General features: G+C 44.7%; 1 protein-coding gene across 1 annotated transcript; it reads right to left on the reverse strand.

The window, feature by feature from the left end:
• Positions 1-3,681: 3,681 nt before the first annotated feature.
• Positions 3,682-19,742, reverse strand: WFDC1 (WAP four-disulfide core domain 1). The gene is made up of 6 exons (XM_083456555.1): positions 19,198-19,742; positions 9,238-9,433; positions 8,149-8,232; positions 6,463-6,603; positions 5,742-5,783; positions 3,682-4,396 (listed from the first exon to the last, which is right to left on the reverse strand). The coding sequence occupies exons 1-6, from the start codon at positions 19,321-19,323 to the stop codon at positions 4,338-4,340; spliced, it is 648 nt and encodes a 215-aa protein (XP_083312681.1). The 5' UTR covers positions 19,324-19,742; the 3' UTR covers positions 3,682-4,337.
• Positions 19,743-20,745: the final 1,003 nt, after the last annotated feature.

Raw genomic sequence — 20,745 nt, forward strand, 5'->3', positions numbered from 1 at the left:
GGAAGTGATTAATAGCAATTGCATTGCTACAATTAAAAAACCCAACCCAAATAATAAAAATAAATATTTATTAGGTGTCTCAAAGCAACTTACACAATAAAAATAGAAAGAGCAAAGGTGTTGAGATCAAACAAAAAAAACAGCAATAAACTCCTCCAAAAATCTATGACTCATGGGTGAGGACTCTGAAAAATGAGTGAAAATGTGACCCGCCTGGGCAGGAGCTGAAAAACAAACAAAATCATGGGTCACATTTTTGCTCATTATTTGAAGTCCTGGTTGATGGGCCACATTTTTGGGAAACCTGTCCAGCAAGCACCAACTGGCAGCAGCATGTAGAAAGAGGCTGCAGTTTGCAGTATTATGCCACCAGATGGCAGCTGTGGGTAAAAAGAGGCTGTACCACCAGGTGGCAGCAGCGTGTAAACAGAGAAAGCAATTTTGTGATACAGTGGTACCTCTGGTTACATATGCTTCAGGTTACATACACTTCAGGTTACAGACTCCACTAACCCAGAAATAGTACCTCGGGTTAAGAACTTTGCTTCAGGATGAGAACAGAAATCGTGCTCTGGCAGCGCGACAGCAGCGGGAGACCCCATTAGCTAAAGTGGTGCTTCAGGTTAAGAATAGTTTCAAGTTAAGAACAGACCTTGGAACGAATTAAGTACTTAACCCGAGGTACCACTTCACTTTACAGTAATGGGTCACAGGGCAACAGCAGTAGGTAAAAAGAGGCTGCGTTTACAACATTTTGTCACTAGATGGTAGCAGAATGTTGTTTCAGGAGAAAGCAGGTATTTTACTCACTTAACAGAAAGAGGGAGAGGGAAAATGTCAGAGAGGAAAAGGCTGTGGTTACTGTCACACAGGAATTTGATGTCCTCCAAGTTAAGCTGTCACGTATCTTTCAGGCATCCTCTTCAAAGAAAAAAGGGAACTTTAGATGCCTACCTGAGAAACGTGAGGGACCTGAGCAACTGAGTCTGGATCCTGAAAAAATTCATAGCTGCCTTTCCCACCACCATCAGGGATCCAGAATGGACTTTGTAAGAAGCTGACTATCCTCACAGCTTCCTTGAGAGTAAACCAGACCAACAAGGGTATAGTAAATGGGCTAGCATTAGTAGATTTTTAGAGCTGCAATTCTTTGGCCTATTTTGTATTCTGAACTTTTTCCTGCTTTTCCTCGTATTTTTTTTTTAATTTTTAATAACATTTCCTGATTGAAGCGTTGAAGTGTGTGTGATTGCCAACCTTGGGGTTAGACGCTTGGCATTCATGCTGCTGGAAGTTTAGGATCAGAGTTGTAGGAGACCAGCATGCTCTTGGCAGGGGGTTGGACTTGATGGCCCTTGTGGTCTATTCCAACTCTATGATTCTATGATTCTGGGATCTGGGTGAGACACAAGGAGTGTGGGCTGCCTTTACACTCTCACTACATAGGATAAAGCAACTCTCCTTTCTCCAGCAATTTATGTGTCCATTGGACTGAGGAATGGGCAGAGGTAGAGCGTAAAGGTAAAGGGACCCCTGACCATTAGGTCCAGTCGTGACTGACTCTGGGGTTGTGGCGCTCATCTCGCTTTATTGGCCGAGGGAGCCGGCGCATGGCTTCCAGGTCATGTGGCCAGCATGACTAAGCCGCTTCTGGTGAACCAGAGCAGCATACAGAAACGCCATTTACCTTCCCGCTGGAGTGGTACCTATTTATCTACTTGCACTTTGATGTGCTTTCGAACTGCTAGGTTGGCTAGTAGCCATTAATTGGAGGTTGCTTTGGGATTCATTTATTTTTATGAATTGCACGTGTTTCTGGTAATTGTGTGTTTCATTGTGTACAACTCTTGGAGACCTTTTTGCATAACAACCATCTAACAGATTTAATAAATGGTCCTTGTAATTTTTAGTTGATTGCAAACATATTTGATCGATTCATTGGCTAAACCAGGTTGCATTCCTAGTTAAGAACCTGAACAAGATGCCACAAGACTTCACCAGGTTTTCTGAGCTGCAGGAGGCAAGGGAAAGGTCACTGCCCCTCATTTTCCTTTATGTCTGCACAAAAGGCGTTTTCCCTCTGGGCACAGAAGAGAAGATTCTCTAAGGAGGTAAAGTCATTCCATAAAATGATGAGGCATGCCGCAGAATGGGTCATAAAATATCGTCCTGAAAGGTTTCTGTAGGAAACTTTATCCAGCATTGATCCTGCCAAGCTTCTGTCTTCCCTTAGAAGAAAAGCAGAAAGCTGCCTTTATACTGAATCAGAACGTTGGTCCATCTAGTTCAGTGTTGTCTACACTGACTGGCAGCTCTACTGCTGAGCTGCAGCCCTTTTTTCTTAGGCTTATCTTTAAATGTACCCAGCATCAAACAGCCCTCCAAACAGAGATGTCTTCCCACGGAGGAGTGTCCTCTGCAAAGTAGGGCACACAGCCACCCTAGCCATCAGTGAGCAGTGGGTCCTTGGGCAGCTCCCCCTGTCTGCCTTTTTACTTACACCCAATCTGAGAGGCACCACTACCTGTCAGCTTCCTCCTCCTTCTAGTCTCAGTATTGCCCTCATAGAACTCAGCAGGGAGGATGGAAACAAAACTGCCTCTCATTTGTTCTGGTGCCATCTACTGTTCAGCTCCCTGCCTGCCACCCTACCAGCCTCAGTGGGCACCAGCCACCACTGGAGGGTCCTTGGTTGGGGAAAAGGTAAAGGATCCCTGCACAGTCAAGTTCAGTCAAATTCGACAATGGGGTGTGGTGCTCATCTCTGCTTGCAGGCCGAGGGAGCCGACATTTGTCCACAGACAGCTTACTGGGTCATGTGGCCAGCATGACTAAACCGCTTCTGGTGCATCAGAACACAGTGATGGAAGCCAGAGCTCACGGAAATGCTGTTTACCTTCCTACCACAGCGGTCTCTATTTATCTACGTGCACTGGTATGCTTTCAGACTGCTAGGTTGGCAGGAGCTGGGAGAAAGCAAAGTGGGTGCTTGACATCCACCTCATTTATAAATGAATCATCTGCATACAAATGGATTGAATTTGCAAACAGGTCATCGACACAAAATGTGGCAGTGGGGCATGATGCTGTTCAGGATTTCATCCTTCCATTCCATTCCATTTCTCCACCATTTTTCATTGCCCTGCTCCAACAGTCCATCAGCATGGAGGCTACCGAGCATGCTCAGTCCTCATTGGGCTATTGTTGCTGCCCCCAACCTTTCCTAAAGGTTATATGTATGTTTGCATAAATCTGGAATTTCCAGAAGCTTGCTGATAACTTCTTTCTTCTGTGCAAATGCTGCTGATCTTATTTGCATTTATTTTAACATTTATTGCCCTACCTTTCCCCACAAGGAGCTCAAGACCTCCCTCTCCCCATCCTTTCTTCACAACCCTGTTCAGCTGAGAGACAACGACTGGACCACCCTGTGAGCAGAATTTGAACCCTGGTCTCTTAGTCCTAGTCCATAACACCATACCACCTGTTCCTATATTGCCATCACAGTCTGGACACTGGAAATAGAAGGAATGGTGATAATACACTTGGCATGTGCAGATTAGCTGTATTTCCAAAGCAGTTGGCATCTGGGCAAGGGCAGGGGGACGGAAATCTGTTCTCCTATATCATACAGGGCCGCTCCATTTGAACTACACCAACAGAAATAAATAGACAAGGCAGTTTCACTGGACAAGATGCATTTATTTTGTGTGTGCAAATGAGAAGACGTTACTGCCAATCAGAAATTCTATTATCAAAATATGAATGATAGCGAAAAGTCAAGCTCAGAAAACACAGAGAAGAATACAGTGGCTTTTAAGAACGCAGTGCAAAGTGACAGGTGAAAGTGTGATCAAGGTAACTAGGAGTTAAGATCTGTGTTTATTCAGCATTTCTCTACAAGACATGGTTTCCTATCTGAGTCTTATCACTGGTCGGGGCCAGCGGTAGCCAAAGTGATGGACCCTCCAGATGTACTTGGACTACAGCTGCCATCTTCCTTGACTATTGGCCATGCTGGCCAGGGCTGATGGGAGTTGGAGTCTAACAATGTTAGGGCACCACCAGGAATTCAGGACAGGGGTATCTAATGCAGTGCCCTCAATAAGATGTTGGGATATGACTCCCATGGTCCTTGGCCGCTGAGCAGGCTACCTGGGGTTTGATGGGAGCTTTAATGCAACGACATCTCAAAGGTGCCATGTTGTTTTGTTTTGTTCTGGATCTTAGATTGTGGGGAAGACCTGAGAGCTGCAGCAGAAAGCAGAGGCATCGTCGCGCATTTTCATGCCGTGTCCCCATTTATTGAGAGAATCCCCCTGAAGGCTTTGCCGGAGTTAACCAAGGTGTTTCTGCTGTTGTTTGACGTAGCCCACCACGTTATTGGAACTACCTCCTGTAAAACAACAATGGGCAGAATAGATGTTAAACACGAACATTTAAGAATGTGAATCCATTCAAGAATATCATGGTGTATTTTAGAATTACCTCTCCATGATTGCAGTCATGGGATTTTTGTCTATCACATGACGGTATATGTTTTGACTCCACAGTGTGGGAAGTGACGAAGACAGGATGTTTGTGTTACTGTGTTCCATTAAGCGGGACTATTGTCCTTTTTCTCTTTGCTGTCTGATGCTAGAGAGAGAGGGAGCCATGTTGCAGTGCTCCATGTGTGTTTATATGTAAATAAAGTAGATTAGCCAACATACTGAGTTGCTGAGGTCTGTCACATGCATGATGCACAAACTCTGCGGATCCCTAAGTGTGCCAGTGTCACTGTGATGTTCCGGCAGAAGAAAGCTTATGAAGCTCCCGAACGATTGACCAGGAGGGAGGGAACATGCCAGACAGGCATGTGTCTCTGCCAAGGTCCTACTTAAGTGTAGGCTGAACTCCTGATGGTGTAATGGGGTTATAGAATTACAAGGTGAAGACCTGCTTCATGGGCAGGACAGTGGGATAGGAAGAGAATAGCAGCTGTTTACATATGTAGAGCCCTGTTGGATCAGGCCAATGGCCTATGTAGTCCAGCATCCTGTTCTCACAGTGGCTATCCAAATGCCTGTGGGCAACCTGCAAGCAGAATTTGAGCACAAGAGACTCTCTTTGAGCACTCTTTGCCTGTGGTTTCCAGCAACTGGTATTCAGAAGCATTGCTGCCTCCCTCTGTGGAGGCAGAGCGTAGCTACCATGACTAATAGCCAATGATAGACCTCTCCTGCATAATTTTTTCTAATCCTCATTTAAAGCCATCCAAGTTAGTGGCCACCGCTGCCTCCCCTGGAATGAGTTCCATAGTTTAACCATGCAATGCATGAAGAAGAGCCTGCTGGATCAGGCCAAAGGCCAACCTAGGCCAACAACCTGTTCTCATAGGGCCCAGTCTTTGGGAACCCCAAAAGCAGCAGCCCTCTCCCCGCTTGTAGTTTCCAGCAACTGGCTTGGAATCCTAGGAAGAAATTCATGGTGGTTCAAGTGGACCATTGGATGATTGCTAATATGTCTGAGTTAGTTCATTCTGCTCTTGGTTATATGTGTGTGTGTGTTTAAACTGACTTTTATTGTGCATTAATTATTCTATTGTAACCCACTTTGGGGGCACTTTTCAGGACCAAAAAAGCAATATATAAACAAGCAAGCAAGCAAACAAGCAAGCAAGCAAACAAACAAACAAACAAACAGCAATATGCATTTAAGCTGAATTTGTCATGATCCAAATCGCAATGGTGGAGTCTTACCAAAATATTCCTTGTAATATTTAGGCCTTAGATTCCACCCATCTGGGGAGAAAAACAAATGAAAATGAGCTCCAGATAGTAAAATTGGAATGACTATCTTGCATTGACCACAACATGCTGGCTGGATGTTCTCCTGACTTTGCTGAAACCATTATGTTGCACAGCCCTTTAGAAATGAGACAGTAACAAATCTGAACTCTGGACATTATAGGGAGCTTACCCAGTTTCCTCTATACCAGTGTGTAGCCAATGCAGTGGACTCCAGAAGTTGTGGACCACAACTCCCAATATCCCTGAATATTGGTCATGCAGGCTGGGAATGATGGAAGCTGCAGTCCCAAAAAATCTGAAGGGCACCATGTTGGCTTTTCCTTCTCAGTGATCTGCAGAACACTTACAGTCACACCTAGTGTCTGGAAGCCAGAAGTACATAAGAATCAGAACAGACCAGCATTGACTCGTACATTATGTATATGGACCAGAGGTGGGGAACCTCAGGCCATGTGGCACCCCACCCCCCATTTGTGCTCTTCTCAAGCACTTTTGCTGGAATGTGTCTTCCATCCTACTTGCCAAAACGGAGAGGTGCATGCATAGAAACCTCTGATTTGTGTGTGGCAGAAATGTACCCTGCTGTACACAAGAGTCACATTTGTGGTTGTTCCATCTCTTGACCCTCAGAAGGTCAAGGGCATGTGATCCCCAGAAGGTGTAGACCTACCAGAGTTCCCACGAAGCTTGATACACTGGCCCCTGTTAGGAATGCCCTCAGCGGCGTTGCCAGGATTAATGATGTGGCATTCATATCCTGTTGGGCAGTGCAGAGGTTCGTCTCCATCTTCTGTGGTGCTGCATGCTTCGGCTAAGGAAAGAGTCATAGGAGAACATGAGAAGGTCCCCACCAGTCCAGGCCAAAGGTCCATCTGGCTTAGCGTGTTGAGGCTGCTGAGTTGATCAAGCCATGCTCAAGGGAGCTCCCTGCTGGCTTGGTTTGCTGGTTGCCTTCTCAGCCCAAAGGTGACAAGAACATGACATGGATGCAGTTATGTGCCCACAAAACCTCTCTGCTCAGTTATTGGCCCACTATGTTTTTCAATGTTCCTCCCTTGAGCCTTGAACTCAGATCTCTACCCGGGACAGTTGCAAATCAATTGGCTTGGGGGGGGGGCATTTTTCCTAGTCATTAGATAACCCTGATTTTTCATCTCTATTAGGCTATGGGAATTAAAGTAGCTTTTCCAAAGGAAGTCCAAAGCCTTGGCCCAAGAGTACAAGGTTGCCAGCTTTCATCCTGCTCCAGCCTTTTCTGCTTTTTAACAGCTGCTTGGTGTGCGGGCATTAGCAGGTGAGCACATTTCTCTCTGTGCTGTGAAAAGTTTTGTGAGATGATTTCTGCATACTGAAGTGTGCTTAAAAGCACAAAAGCATGCCAGTTCAGTTTTTCATGATCAGCTGGCAACATCAGAGAGGGAGAGAGACAGAATCTTGCTAGAAAAGAGACCAGGTTAAGTTAGCTTTTGCTGCCTTTCTCTGGGGAGCCATAGCAGAGAACCCTCACACAGTGTCAGAGTGTCTCCACTTAAAAGGACCAGAGAACAGACAGAGTCTTTGCCTGAGACTCTGGAAAGCCGCTGCCAGTCAGAGTAGACATTACTGGTCTGGATGGGAGGCAACTTCCTATTGTTACACACACTCCACTCTCCAAGTGGAGATTTCAGGGGTTCCAGCACATAGGGCAGTTTAGGTTTCCTTGGAATGAAGGTCACCAGAGATGGTGGTATATTTTTATTTGTTTACACATATGCACAAGCTGGGCATAAGATGGAAGAGCTCGTAGTATTAAAATTCTAACAGATTTTGCTTCTCCATTAGGTTTCTTGCGGGGGGGGGGGGGGTGTCTGTGCCCCAAAGCCATAGCTTGGGGTTCAGCACAGAGAGCAAAGCTGGACCTCTGTGTCTTCCTAGCTCTGGTCAAGACCAGCTCAGGTCTGTTGTCTTACACTTGTTTTTTGCATCACCTCCAGACAGGTGAGGGGAGAAGCCCTGTCTCCTGGAAGTATCTCTAGCACAGGCATCCCTAAACTCAACCCGCCAGCTGTTTTGGGACTACAACTGCCATCATCCCTAGCTAACAGGAGCAGTGGTCAGGGATGATGGGAACTGTAGTTCCAAAACAGCTGGAGAGCCAAGTTTGGGGATGCCTGCTCTAGCTAGTAGTATTTGTACTGTTTAGACATGCGAATAAATACTTTGCAGGCCTATCTCGAGTCCTTAAGAAAGAGACTGGTCTGACCATTTTACCAGAATCCTCACCCATCCTACAATGCTACAACTAAATTGGGAAACATATTTGTAGAGCAGTATCAATATTCTGACACCTTCCAAATGATGCACACATTTTTCTCACCTTGTAAAACTTCTTCTGGTCCATCGAGAAGCCAGCCATTTCCACCCAGCCAGCGTGGCTTGGGCTGAACCAACCAATCCAAAACTGTTCCAAGAAACCAGACATTGTTATGGAGAATGAGAACACTGAAAAGTGAATAGAAGAACTCAAGGATTGCTTTGCTATGATGCATCATTGGTTGATGCCAATCAGTAATCTGTCAATTGACAGTGGGCAGATGGATACTCCAAGGAAGTTCATAAGCAGGGGGATGGTGGTGGTATTTTCCTCCTTGGCTGCATTCAGACATGCAGAACATTGCACTAGTTTTCCTGATTACAATGCTAGTGCTTCTGTTCTGGTTTCTAACGTTGCTTTCATATGGCAGTACCTGTAGCATTGGGGAACTGTGGCTTTTTGATCAATATACCTGCAGGTCATGCTAAATGTCATTCACATGGTGACGAACAACGTTGACACACACCATTGGACAACATGGCTTCTCCCACACCCTTTCAGCACATGCGTGCTTCTGTTCCCCCATTATTCCCCCAATGAAAAAAACAGAAAAGGCCTTTACTCCCATGGTTTTCTGGGTTAATGGGCTTCCAAATGGATATTTTCTTGAAGTAATTAACACAGAACTGAGTGATAAGCTTCCACTATGTTCTGCTAGATTTCCAGAAGTGACTTTTGTCATTTGAAATCTCATAGATCATAGAATCACAAAGTTGGAAGGGACCCTGACAATCATCTAGTCCAACCCCCTGCAATGCAGGAATATGCAGCTGCTTCTTACAGAGATCAAACCTGCAACCTTGGCATCATTAGCACCACACTGAGCTATCCCAGGGTCAAATATAAAGTGGGAATTAACAGTTGGGGAAACACTGGGGAAACGGAATAAACTGCTGTGGGAATTCAGCCTTAACACGCAACATCTGATACCGTGCAGCTGAACCTGGAAGCAGCACTTACCATATTTCGATCTGCCAAAGGCAGACCTCTATGTATTCCTCTGATCGAATATTTTACGCTAGAGATCAATAACACCCTTTCTCTCTCTCACCCCTCATCTGATCCAGCACGACATATTATGGGCTGGCATACCTGGAGGTGGGGGCACCGACTCCAGGCAAGCATAGATGCACCCATTGTAGCAGCAGCGCTTGTGTCTCTCGCACTCGGAGTCCGAGCGACAGCTGGGCACCTCACACGCTCGGTCAGGCAGGGTCTGTGGTGGAGGGGGGCAGCGGTCGTTCTTCTGGTAAGGCGTTCCATGGGAATGAAGGGGGTACTCGTAGTCCTAAAAGAGATAGAACATATCCAGTCTTTATTGAGCATTTATTCTGATTGTTTGCGGGGAGTACTTGGGGGAAATAGGGCACTGCCCCAACAGTCTCATTCTGCCCCCAGCCACTCCTCACCTGTCTGATTTCATACTTACAAGCAGTCCAAGGGGTTGGCACTGCCTGCTAACTTCCTCCTCCCTAGTCTCAAAATTAGAATCAGTTGGCTCTGCCTCTCATTGGCTTTGGCTAGCATTGGCTCTGGCGCCACCTACTGTTGATCTTCCTCCTTTCCAACTTGCCAGTCCCGGTGGGCACTATTATGGGGACATCATCTATTGCGCACTCATCCTGATTTGCTTGTGGGGGTGGTAATACAGCTTCCTGTTCATCATTTTTTCATTCCACATTTTTCAATGCATTTCCCCATCACTTTCCCACCTTCAAGAGCCCATTGTTGATTTTTGTTTAAGTGGATTTCTTGTGTTTGGATGACAGAACACATTCATTCACAAACTCAATTTTCCTAGTATATTCTTGAATCCCTCCTGCAAAATGCGGGCGGTATGGAGGTGGCCTTAGAACAAAATGTATCAGTATTTTATGTTGCACATTAATCATGGAATTCTGATATATGTTTTTGGTTCCAAAATAATTTCAGTTCTAGAAAGTCCAGGGAAGCCACACTGAGTCTCATAATTCATGTTCAAACACCATGCTTTATTTTTTATTTTTTACTTTAAAAGGGGGGCACTTTTGGAGGAGGGGGTAGGGTGGCTCCTTAGGTATTGCCAATAAAGAAAGATAAAAGAGGACACAGATTTGCACTACATGTCCTGGTTAATGTATATGAATTTAAAAATAATGACTATAGTTTAAACAGAAATATAATACATCTCTCCAAAGTAGGGACGACTCTGTCCAGGTGAGCTGTATGGCTCCTGTTCTCTCTTCTTAGCGAGTTTTATCTTTCAACCAGACTTGGACCAAACAACCCTTAAAATAGAGGACTCCTTCAAACAGAGGACTGTAAAACAGAGGGGGGGGGGGATTCCTAATTTTTGAAGATAATTATCCAAGGTAGAAACTTCCCAGTTCAGGATTTTACATGTTTCTCCCCTGCAACTACTTCCAAACCATCAACTGAATGTAACTGAGATGTTGTTAAACATTTTAATTAGAAGTGTAAATATATATTTCCCCCCCAATAAACTATGCAGCCTTAACTTCAGCCATTAAGATTTTGGGGGTTGTCTGCATTACTCAGATGGTCCAGCAGATGGCGATAGCTGGCAGCGATAATAGCTATGAAGAGCCCTTAATTTAGGGGGCCATCCATTAACATGTATTGCGCTTTCAAAAACTTTTCGTAATCCTCCCATTACACTTTGCTACATTTTAAACTGACACTTCCTTCTTCCTTTGTCACACCTTGGTACACCCTTTTAAATCTCCATGTGGGTGGTGTGGGATGCATTTTGTTTCTAGTGAAAGATTGTTTGCACCTCTATTCGAAAGCTAAAGTTGCACATCAGCCGGTTGAAGATTTTGTTATATCTCAAAGTGTTTTCCAGGGTGTATTTATTTTTATGCCATGATTATCTACTCCAGAGGAGGTGAAATCCAGCCCCAGGGCCAATCTTGGCTCACCAGGGAGTCCAGATTGCTCCATAAAGGCCATTCAGCTGATGTCACAGGAGGAGGTTGAATCCTGGTAAGATCTGATTTGTCTGTGCATTCTGTGCGGGGAACAGGCTGGCAAGGTAGAACAGTGCAGCCAGCAGGTTTGAAGCCCCCACCTACCAGCTGATGAGCAGAGAGTTCATTCCTACAGGGTGCTGCTTCCCTCCTGTATCACAGCCTTTCCCAACTTCTCCAGAAGTTGTTGGACTACAACTCCCATCATCCCTAGCTAGCCAGGTTAGGGATGATGGGAGTTGTAGTCCAACAACATATGGGGACCCAAGGTTGAGAAAGCCTGTGCTAATGGAAAGGGCACTTGCAGCCTTGGGGTGAACCTACACCCATGGTTTTTAAAGTTAAAGAAGGGTTAAGGAATGGTTTTGATAACCATATGGACCCAGGACTTTTAACCTTCATAATGCGTTATTGAAATGTGACAACTGAAGGCACCACAGAGCAACCAGCAACCGGCAGCAGGGAAACAGCTTTTTCATTAAAAAAAAAAAAAAAAAAGGTAAGAAACACTTCATTTTACAAGTATGCCCTGTGACGTTTTAGAACAATAGCGTTGTTAGAACTATACTAGATATAAACAGATCAGTGTAGATCCAACGCCTTAAACCTAAAAAAACCTAGCAGTTCAAAAAACAGCATGGGGCTGTTTGCAAAAGGGCCTTCAAACAGCCCCACACTGTGCTCTGGGGTGTCAAAAGTCAGGGCTTTCAAGTATTGCATCACCTGACATCACTACGATGCCTGGTGACTGAGAGGTGGGCAGCCCCACCCACCTGTCAGATTGGGCCTCTGAGGGTGGAGAGATGAAGATCTGGCCTGCCGGCCAGAAAATATTTCTCACCCCTCATAGAATCGCAGAGTTGGAAGGGACACCCAGAGTCATCCAGCCCAACTTCTGTAATGCAGGAATCACAACTAAGGAATCCCCGACAGATGACAATCAAACCTGTTTAAAAACCTCCAGTGAAGGAGAGTGCACTACCTTCTGAGGTAGTCCATTTCCCTGATCTGGGACTGTAAGCTGATTGTAATAATCTGAATTTTATGCTATGATCTGTCCTTTTTTGTGGGGTATAAAGATAGAAATCAGCACAGCTGCCTGAATTTTTTGAGTCTCTTTAGGTTGTGGTTATGGAAGCCACCCTTTCATTTGAAAATTTGCCAAGACATTTCTAGATCTTTTGCCTCTGTAACAATCATGGCTCATAGCCATTCATAGACTAATCTTCCAGGAATGTGTCGACTCCAGTGCTATTTAAGTCATCAAAGTTAACAGTCGTTCCCACATCTCGTGGAAATGAAGTGCATTTGTTTAACAAGAAGAACATTTAATAGTCCTAATAAACTTTTTGCAGGGGGCACAAACTCTTTGCAACCCCCCCCCCCACTTTTTAAAATTGGATAAAAGTATTGGTGTGGTGTGGATTCTGAAAGCAGACAGCAGAGTCAGATGCTGAGCCTAGAAGAAGTTCATGCAAGTTTATATCACAAATGAAGTTAATTGTCTCTTCTCTGTGATGACAGGCCTTGATCCCCTCCTGCCCCCACCATGTCTCATATGCCCAGCAGTCACTATCTCCCCCCAAACCAGTTCTAGTCAAATACAAAAAGCGTACCTGAGATATTTGAGATACCTGACATACCTGAGGTGGCTCTCGTTGATCAAAAGGAGCCAGGGGTCACTCCCTACTGAGCCTTAAAAAATCTGGGCTGCCCTTGTTTAAGAATGACATGGCTTGTTTGTTTGTTTGTTTGTTTGGATGTGTCGAGGAAGAGCGCAGAGTGCAGACTGCTAGGAAAAAAGCATACTCACAAACACACCTTGGCTACCTTAAGAGCAACAAAACCCCAGAGGCCCACCAATTAGCATTTCAATGCAACAGGAATGCAGGAAGCTGCCTTATACAGAGCCAGAACACCTGCCCATTTAGCTCAGTATTTTCCACACTGACAGTTGTCCAGGGTTTCAACAGGGGTCTCTCTCAGCCCTACCTTGAAATGCTGAGGATTAAACCTAAGACCTTCTGCATGCAAAAAAGATGACTTTCCACTCACCTGTGGCCCTTTGCAATGCTGTCTTCCCTTTGATACTTTTCTGATGCAATTTCTTATCCTATTAATGGACAAATAATGGTTGGGGGTGGGGAGGCAACACTTTTATGTGGGAAGGGGGTGTGTGATTGTGATTGTGAGTGTGTGTGTGTGTGTGTGCAAATGATCTAGACTGTGTCTCTTGTGTCTAGCCTCTCCATCTCCCACCTTAATGGCAACCAGCTCCTTGCCCCACACCCCCGAGGCAGGTATTTCATTTTTGCCTCCTGGTACACCCACTTTTGCTCACAGATCCTTTTAATCTAAGAACATCTGGGGTCTTTTCCAGTTCAGTAGCACCTGGATGACAGGTAAGCTGGAAAGAACATATCCTGGAGGGTTTGGGCACCGAGCCTAATTGTCATGTATTACCATACTGTTAACATTGTTCCTGTTCCACTGTGTCATCCCTCTGGGCTGAGATTATGCAGCTACACACACACACACACACAAAATCCACTGACACACCAAGCTCTATTTTTATCATAGTACATGATATAAATGATGTTGACAAACTATATCTGATTGCCATTATGTTTATGAGACAAAGCCCCATTGTTCCAGTATGCAAACAACACCTCTAGAAGATGACTGTCTGTTCACTTCTAGCTTATTGTAGGTCCCTGCAGTCTCTGGAATAATCTGTTGCAATTTTAATCGTTTCTCAGTTTCTCCCAGGATTGCTCCTTTGTATTGAATACCTTCAATCTGTCTGCTCTTCTGGTACCAGTTAGGTTTCTTCCATTCCTTATCATTAATAAATCTGGAGGTAAGCGCCCTCATTTCCACCTCTGACTTTATCATAGGAGGGCTAATACCATGTTCTGCCAGTAGGTGTCACTCTGTATGGTTTCTCCCAGCATAAGAAGGTTATTGCTGCATTCTGCCACTAGGGGGTCACTGTTTGACAAATTGCTTTGCTTCATTATGGTTAACACATGGATCAGGAATTCTTTGCTCCAGGTAGCACCAGAAACTCCCATGTGTTCACCCATGCAGACAGAGTTCATGTTTTAGAAAAGAGGCCTCTAGGTGAACCCATGGTTGAGTTTTGAGTTGAAAGTGGGCCTTCTGACTCTTTCTTCTCCAAATGAAATGGGATGTGTGGGTGTGGGTGGGTGTGTAATGTGGGGTTTTGGGGGAGGATGGAATGGAAAGGTATATGCATTTATAAAAGCATTTCAACAGAATGATCAAAATAGTGTGATGTTGAGTTCCAATGAAATTCATTTGAAGAAGTGAACTCAAAGTTTCAGGCAGGGCGGGGGAACTAAACAAAAGGAGCCATCAACACATCTGTAGAACAGATGATGGTTCGTGCAATGCTTTCTGATCCATGTTATCTGCATGTATCTAAATTCATAGTAACTCTCTACATCATTCTTGTTGGATTATTAATTTAAAAAAGCTACCCGACCGTATTCTTAGTAATAACGTATTGAAGCCATTGGGACCTGTTGACTTGCATTTCAGCATGAACCCACTTAATTCCCAGCTCCCAAAACACAGCCATCCTTTATTTGCACATTTCTGAATTTGCAGTGCAGTTCTCCACCCGAGTCGTGTGCAAAAATGCACATTGTAGAGAAAAGAGTGCATAAAAATCCATATAATAATGAAAACAACTTACAGAAATGGATATTAGAGAAAAGCACTTGCCAAAATGCATGCATATTAGACAAAATTTCATACAGAAGCATGTCTGTTAGGAGGATTGATCATTAAAATGCTGGTGAATTTTTGAGAGGACCTTTTAAAAATAAATAAATCACAAACTGATAGGGAAATTCAGATAACTGAAATTTAGATGTTTTTGATTATTCTTTTTCCAGGGTGGGGGTGGGCGAGGGGACCTGAGAAATGGAAACTGGCAGATTCTCCCACCTATTTCTGAATAAGTGTGTTTCAGACCTGAGTGTGTCTGTTCTTGACCTAATGGACCACATAGAAGCAAAATTGTGCAGAACCTGTCTACTAATAACAACTCCCTTCCCTTCCAATCTAATTTATGAGTGGACTTTAAAACTAATCAATTTCCTGACCTAAGTCCCCCTGAAATCACCCCTTTCAACGCCTTCCTTTTTCAAGGAGAGCCCTCTCTGCTGCCTTTTGATCACTTTCCGTTCTTAGTAATCCTAGAGAGTTCCTGCTAACAATAATAGGAAATGAGCTTTCAAGGAAACGGCGATTAAAACGCCTCGTCTTTTCAACCTCAAACAATACTTGAGGCCCTTTTGACTTCCACCTGACCTACAGTAGATTTCCTCTCTGAAGACGCTCAACCCCACCCAATACCACTTGGCTCCTGTCCAGTGCTGCTTTTTTTCTGGGGGGGGGGGAGTGCAGGGGTATGCATACCCCTAAACATTTTGTGAATCTTTGTACTTTTGTCCATTTACTGTATTTATTTCCCCCAATTTGAACTATGTATAAAATGGTGATTTTCTTGAGTCAAAATGAGAGTACCCCTAAACACTTTTTAAGGAAAAAAAGCTCTGCTCCTGTCAGTATATATCACTGCACACACCCCAATCTGTTAGCACCAAGAGACCCTAAGGCAGTGATGGCCAAACTTGGCCCTCCAGCTGTTTTGGGACTACAATGCCCATCATCCCTGACCATTGGTCCTGTTAGCTAGGGATGATGGGCGTAGTAGTCCCAAAACAGCTGGAGAGCCAAGAAGTTTGGTCATCACTGCCCTAAGGGCTCAGTTTCCTTAGACTGAAGGCCAATGAAGTCTCTGGTGTCATATATGTGTGTGTGTGTGTGTGTGTGTGTGTGTGTGTGTATATATATATACACACACACAGAGAGAGAGAGAGAACCTGAGCACAAGATGGAAAGGCAGCAGTAACACTCCATCATATCATGCTTCCCCATTAAGTTTGGTATCCCAAAGCCATAGTTGTGGATTAAGCACACACAGCAAGGCAAACCTTTGCATCTCTTTCTAGCTTTCAGCTCTAGCCAGACTAAAAGCTAGGTTCCAGCCAGCTGAGAGTGTGGAGGATGGAGGGCTACCCATCTCCTAAGAAAGCATCACCACCCAGTTGTCTCTATGGCAACACACCTGTTCTTTACCAGCCATGTAGACATGCACATAAAAACACAAGAGCCTATTGGATCAGGCCAGTGGCCCATCTAATACAGTGTTCAGTTCTCATAGTGGCTAACTGGGTGCCTGAGAGAAACCCACAACCAGGACCCATGCATCCCTATTCCCCTCAGCTCCCAGAGTGGTTTAGCAACCACTCCCTAGTCCCAGGGAACTCAAACAATTGCAACTTTGTGGGGGCAAATGGGTTCTCCTAATAGCTCTCAGCACCCTTAACAAACAATGGTTCCCAAGATTCTTTGTGGGAAGCCATGACAGGTGAAAGTGGCATGATTTGGGGGGGGGGGGATGGTGCAGATGAGGCCCATCCTAGGTTTGGCTCTCTCCACCCAGCCACTTTCTTTCAACTCTGTGGTCATTATCCTGCCTCTCTCTGCAATATCAAAGCCTGGCTAGTCAGGGCCAGAATTATGAGCTAGATGGATGAATGTTCCCTAAGGTTAAGCCCATCTTCTCAAGCCTCTCTGTTGCAGGCATAGAAACCTCCAGTGCTCTTGCTGCTTTGATGCAAGCAATGACAGAAAGGGCTCCGCCATGGATCCAGATGAATGTGGCTATGAGTCCTCCCACTTCTGGGAGTCAGATGTGGGTGTGTGCATGTCATGCTTGGAGCTGATGTATTGTTATGTGCGTCTGATAATTGACTTTAGGTTACAAGTCTAGCCGCACTTTCCTGGAGTAAACCCCATGGAATTCAATGGGATTTACTTCTAAGTAGACTCAGTTAGGCTTGCACTGTCATTGCATTTTTGTTTTGTTTGTTTCTGTTTTTGCATTAATGTGCTGCTCTGGAGACCTTTGGGTCAAAAAAGGGCATATAAATCAACCATCATGTCCCACCCTGCAGTTTTCATACTATGGGGCCTGCTTATCTCCTACACTGAAACCAAGTCCCACCCTCTGGAGAAGACCTGTCTACATTTGTCCTCGGGGTATATTGAAAGACAGTGGTCCTTCAACATGCAGGAGGGTGGGCAGCAAGGGAGAGGAATCATGAACCTTGCCAGCTCAGCATATCGCATGATTGGCAGCTTGCCCAAAGTGCAAATACCATGAAGGCATCTTTGGAAGAGGAGAGGCAAGTAACAGCAAGCTTCCTAAACACACGCACGCGCACACACACACACACCAATCCAGAGAGATCTCCAGAATACAAGAGAAGAGAGAGAAGATGGCAAGTTAGAGTGTCAGATCAGAAGCTGGGAGACCAGGGTTCAAATCCCCACTGGGCCATGAAACTAGCTGGTCTTGGGCCAATCACAGTCCGGCACTCTAACCTGCCTTGCAGGCTTGTTTGTGGATGAAATGGCAAGCAGGGGAAGAACCATGGATTCTTGGAGGAAAGGTGGGTTAGAAACAAAGGAAATAAAAGAGTCACTTCAGGAGCCCTCTCTCCAATTTTAAAATAAGAATAATATATATACACCAGAAGACAAGACCAAAAGTAAGAAGAGCCCTTCTGGGGTCCATCTAAAGGCCCATCTATTCCAGCATCTAACTGGCAGTCAGACCAGCCTAGCATACATAAATACTCATTCAGTTAATGTAATGATCAAGACATCCGTATTAGTGTCACATCAAAAGCACAGATTCATAGAGGAGAAATACTAGGGATGCAGTCAACCCAAAGAATTCAATAATTTGAAAACAATTGATCACACACGCAGGCACAAAAGAATCAATGCTTCATATAAGCATTCCCAATTAAACAAACAAGAAATCATCAGAGAAGGCAAACCCCTAATAAATTTAAAGAAATGTGTACAGTATTCCATTTCAAGACAACATCTGACCTCACACTTTATTTTCACTTATATGGCTGCATTGAATCTGCTCTGCTCATATAATTTCCTGGCTTTTTAGTAAAATTATAAACATATGTCCCTCTTAATTATCGCTGTTTTTAAATGTTATTGAAAGTAAAATCAGCTGCTCTATGTATCTAGAGCCCATTGAATTTAATGGGGTTTAGTCCCAGGTAAAAAGGGTAAGGTTGCCATCTTAGACTTTAAAAATGATTTGTGGCTATTTTTATGTAAGAACACACGAGCCCTGCTGGATCAGGCCAATGGTCCCTCTAGTCCAGCATCCTGTTCTCACAGTGGCCAACCAGATGCCTGTGGGAAACTCACAAACATCTGAGGTTCCCAGCAACAAGCATTCATAAAGTATTACTGCCACTGAAAGTAGAGGCAGAGCGTAATTTTGTGGAATCTGTATCTTCTACCCTGTGCTGAGATCCTCTTTATGAAAGGCAGGTTATAAATAATAATTCTAAGGGACCAATAATGTCTTATGTGTCCCTTAGAATTGAATAGGGACCTTTAGGGTGTGAGTTTACTCCCTGTCTGCATACTCCCAATCAAACTTCTGGTTCTTGGTTATTTAGCCCTGTGTTATAGATTATTTCTCCCCTTTATTCACTTATTTGCAGAGAGGAGAGCTGCCGAAACTGAAACGGGGGTGGTTTACAAGATTTTTAAAGGGGGGGGGAGTTATTTCCTGGCAAATAATACTCATAGCATAGACCCAAATCCATTGATCTACTCTGCATATGACAGGGTAACCTCTAAAGATACCCCATTTCTTTTGCTTGTGCACCTCTGGTTTTTCCTTTAAGGAAGACCCAATGCATTATCCATCCCCAAATGCAACACACTTCTTCAGGACACAGGAAGCTGCCTTGAACTAAGTCAGCGCACTAAGTCCATCTAGCTCAGTACTGTTTACACGGGCTGGCAGTGGCTCTCAAGGGTTTCAGGCGGAAAAGCCAAGGATTAAACATGGGCCCTTCTGCATATTCTACCACTAGACTATGCCCCCCCCCCCGCACCTCTGGTTTCCCTGCCCTCCACCTTCCAAGCCAAATCTACTTACATCGTATTTCTCTGCCAGCTTCAGGTGTGAGGCTCTTCTCCAGCGCTTTTTTCCACAGCAGCAATGTGGGGATAGGAGAAGCGTCAAGCACAAAGTGACCACCAAGAAATGCTGTCTGCACCCCATTCTGACAAACGCACAGACCAGTCTCTTCTCCTTACACCGTGAACAATTAACAACTCCCCGACTCCAAATTCAGCAAGGACGAGGCTGGCTTCAGATTTCTTTCGAGCAGAAAGAGGAGGTTGGTTTTGGTCAGGCAAAAGTCCAGCTCAGCCAGCCCCTTGCATGCAAGCCCACACAGCTATTAGTCCTAAAAGAAGGCTGTAGGAGCTCTGGGTGCGACTGAGAACGTTGTCGGAGAAGTTTCGTGCTTCCAAGTTTGATCAGGTTGTCCGATCTCGCAGCTGCTCCAACGGCTGTGCCCCCCACCTCCCTGAAAAGATGGAAAGATTATTTTTAGACCTTTGTTTCAACATCTGGCACTCCTAGAGAGAGAGAGGCCCATTCAAAGCTAGAGAGAACGAGAGGATCAGATGACAGCTGCTGTAAGGAGGGAATGGGGGGGGGGGTTAGCCGAATTTGTTTTTTGTTTTTTAAAGGTCTCCAAGGAATAGGCAGGGCAAGCGCAAGCAAAATCTCTCAAGTCTTCCCATGGCAAGGCTCCTCACCATGACTAGTGTAGTCAATTTCTCTTTCGATCAGTTTCTCATTTTTCCAATCTTGTGTTTGGTTCTCTGCATCTGTTTTCTAATGGATCTTTTTTAAAGTCCTCAATAAAATTCATAAGCATTTTTCTGCATTTTTCTCCTAACATGCACATATCTTCGAATATACCTGTTTTGCAAAGCGATTCCCTCTAGGATCATGCATTTTTGGATGTTGTTTTTCATGGATGTATATGCATTTTTACCCTAGTACATGCATTTTTGAACACATCACTTGGGGGGGGGGGAGAACAGCATTGCAAAAACTCAGAGAAGTCAAGATTTCAAAGGGTGCCTGCATTTTGGTCCATGCATTGTTTCAGAAAATGCAGATTAGCTAGGTTCACCTTCAAATGTGACCTGACTCCAAGTTCTCCTCTGTCTCAACCCCGTCACATGTGGTCTGCAATGGCACAGCCCAGACACAGAGTTACCCCACCACCACCACTCTTGGCGAAAAGTCAGTGATGCTCCTCAGTAAATGTGTAGTAGGACCAGACTGAAAAGTTTAGAGCCCTTGCCTGTCTCTACTTATGCAGCCGTGCAGTGAACGAATTAAGCCATATGTGTCTTATTAAGGAGGTATTCCCATAAACCCAGAAAGTGCCTAGTGGGTTAAATTAGCACAAAGATGTCGAATAGGGCAATGCATTATTCTGCTGAAAAGAGGAAGCTGTCTCAAAAGTAGAAGGAAGGATTTAAAGCCCCCCCCCCCAAACCCCAAGAACACCAGACTAGAGCCAGCCAATGAGCTTGTTTTCCCTTTGGGCTGCCAGGAAGGGAGCAAGGACAGATGTCAAGCAGTAAAAAGACTCCTTGTGGAATGGCTGCTTGGGGCTTA

This window comes from Podarcis tiliguerta (assembly GCF_965153285.1).
Source record: "Podarcis tiliguerta genome assembly, chromosome: 8".
NCBI classification, from domain to species: Eukaryota; Metazoa; Chordata; class Lepidosauria; order Squamata; family Lacertidae; genus Podarcis; species Podarcis tiliguerta.

What these genes read in the sequence shown, in the direction of transcription:
- WFDC1 (XM_083456555.1), bottom strand. Translation starts at nt 19,323, where the DNA reads ATGGGGTGCAGACAGCATTTCTTGGTGGTCACTTTGTGCTTGACGCTT. An exon ending in GTCGGTGCCCCCACCTCCAG is followed by an intron (nt 8,233 to 9,237) that starts GTATGCCAGCCC and finishes TTCTTGGAACAG; the next exon opens with TTTTGGATTGGTTGGTTCAG. An exon ending in ATATTACAAGGAATATTTTG is followed by an intron (nt 4,397 to 5,741) that starts GTAAGACTCCAC and finishes GTTGTTTTACAG; the next exon opens with GAGGTAGTTCCAATAACGTG.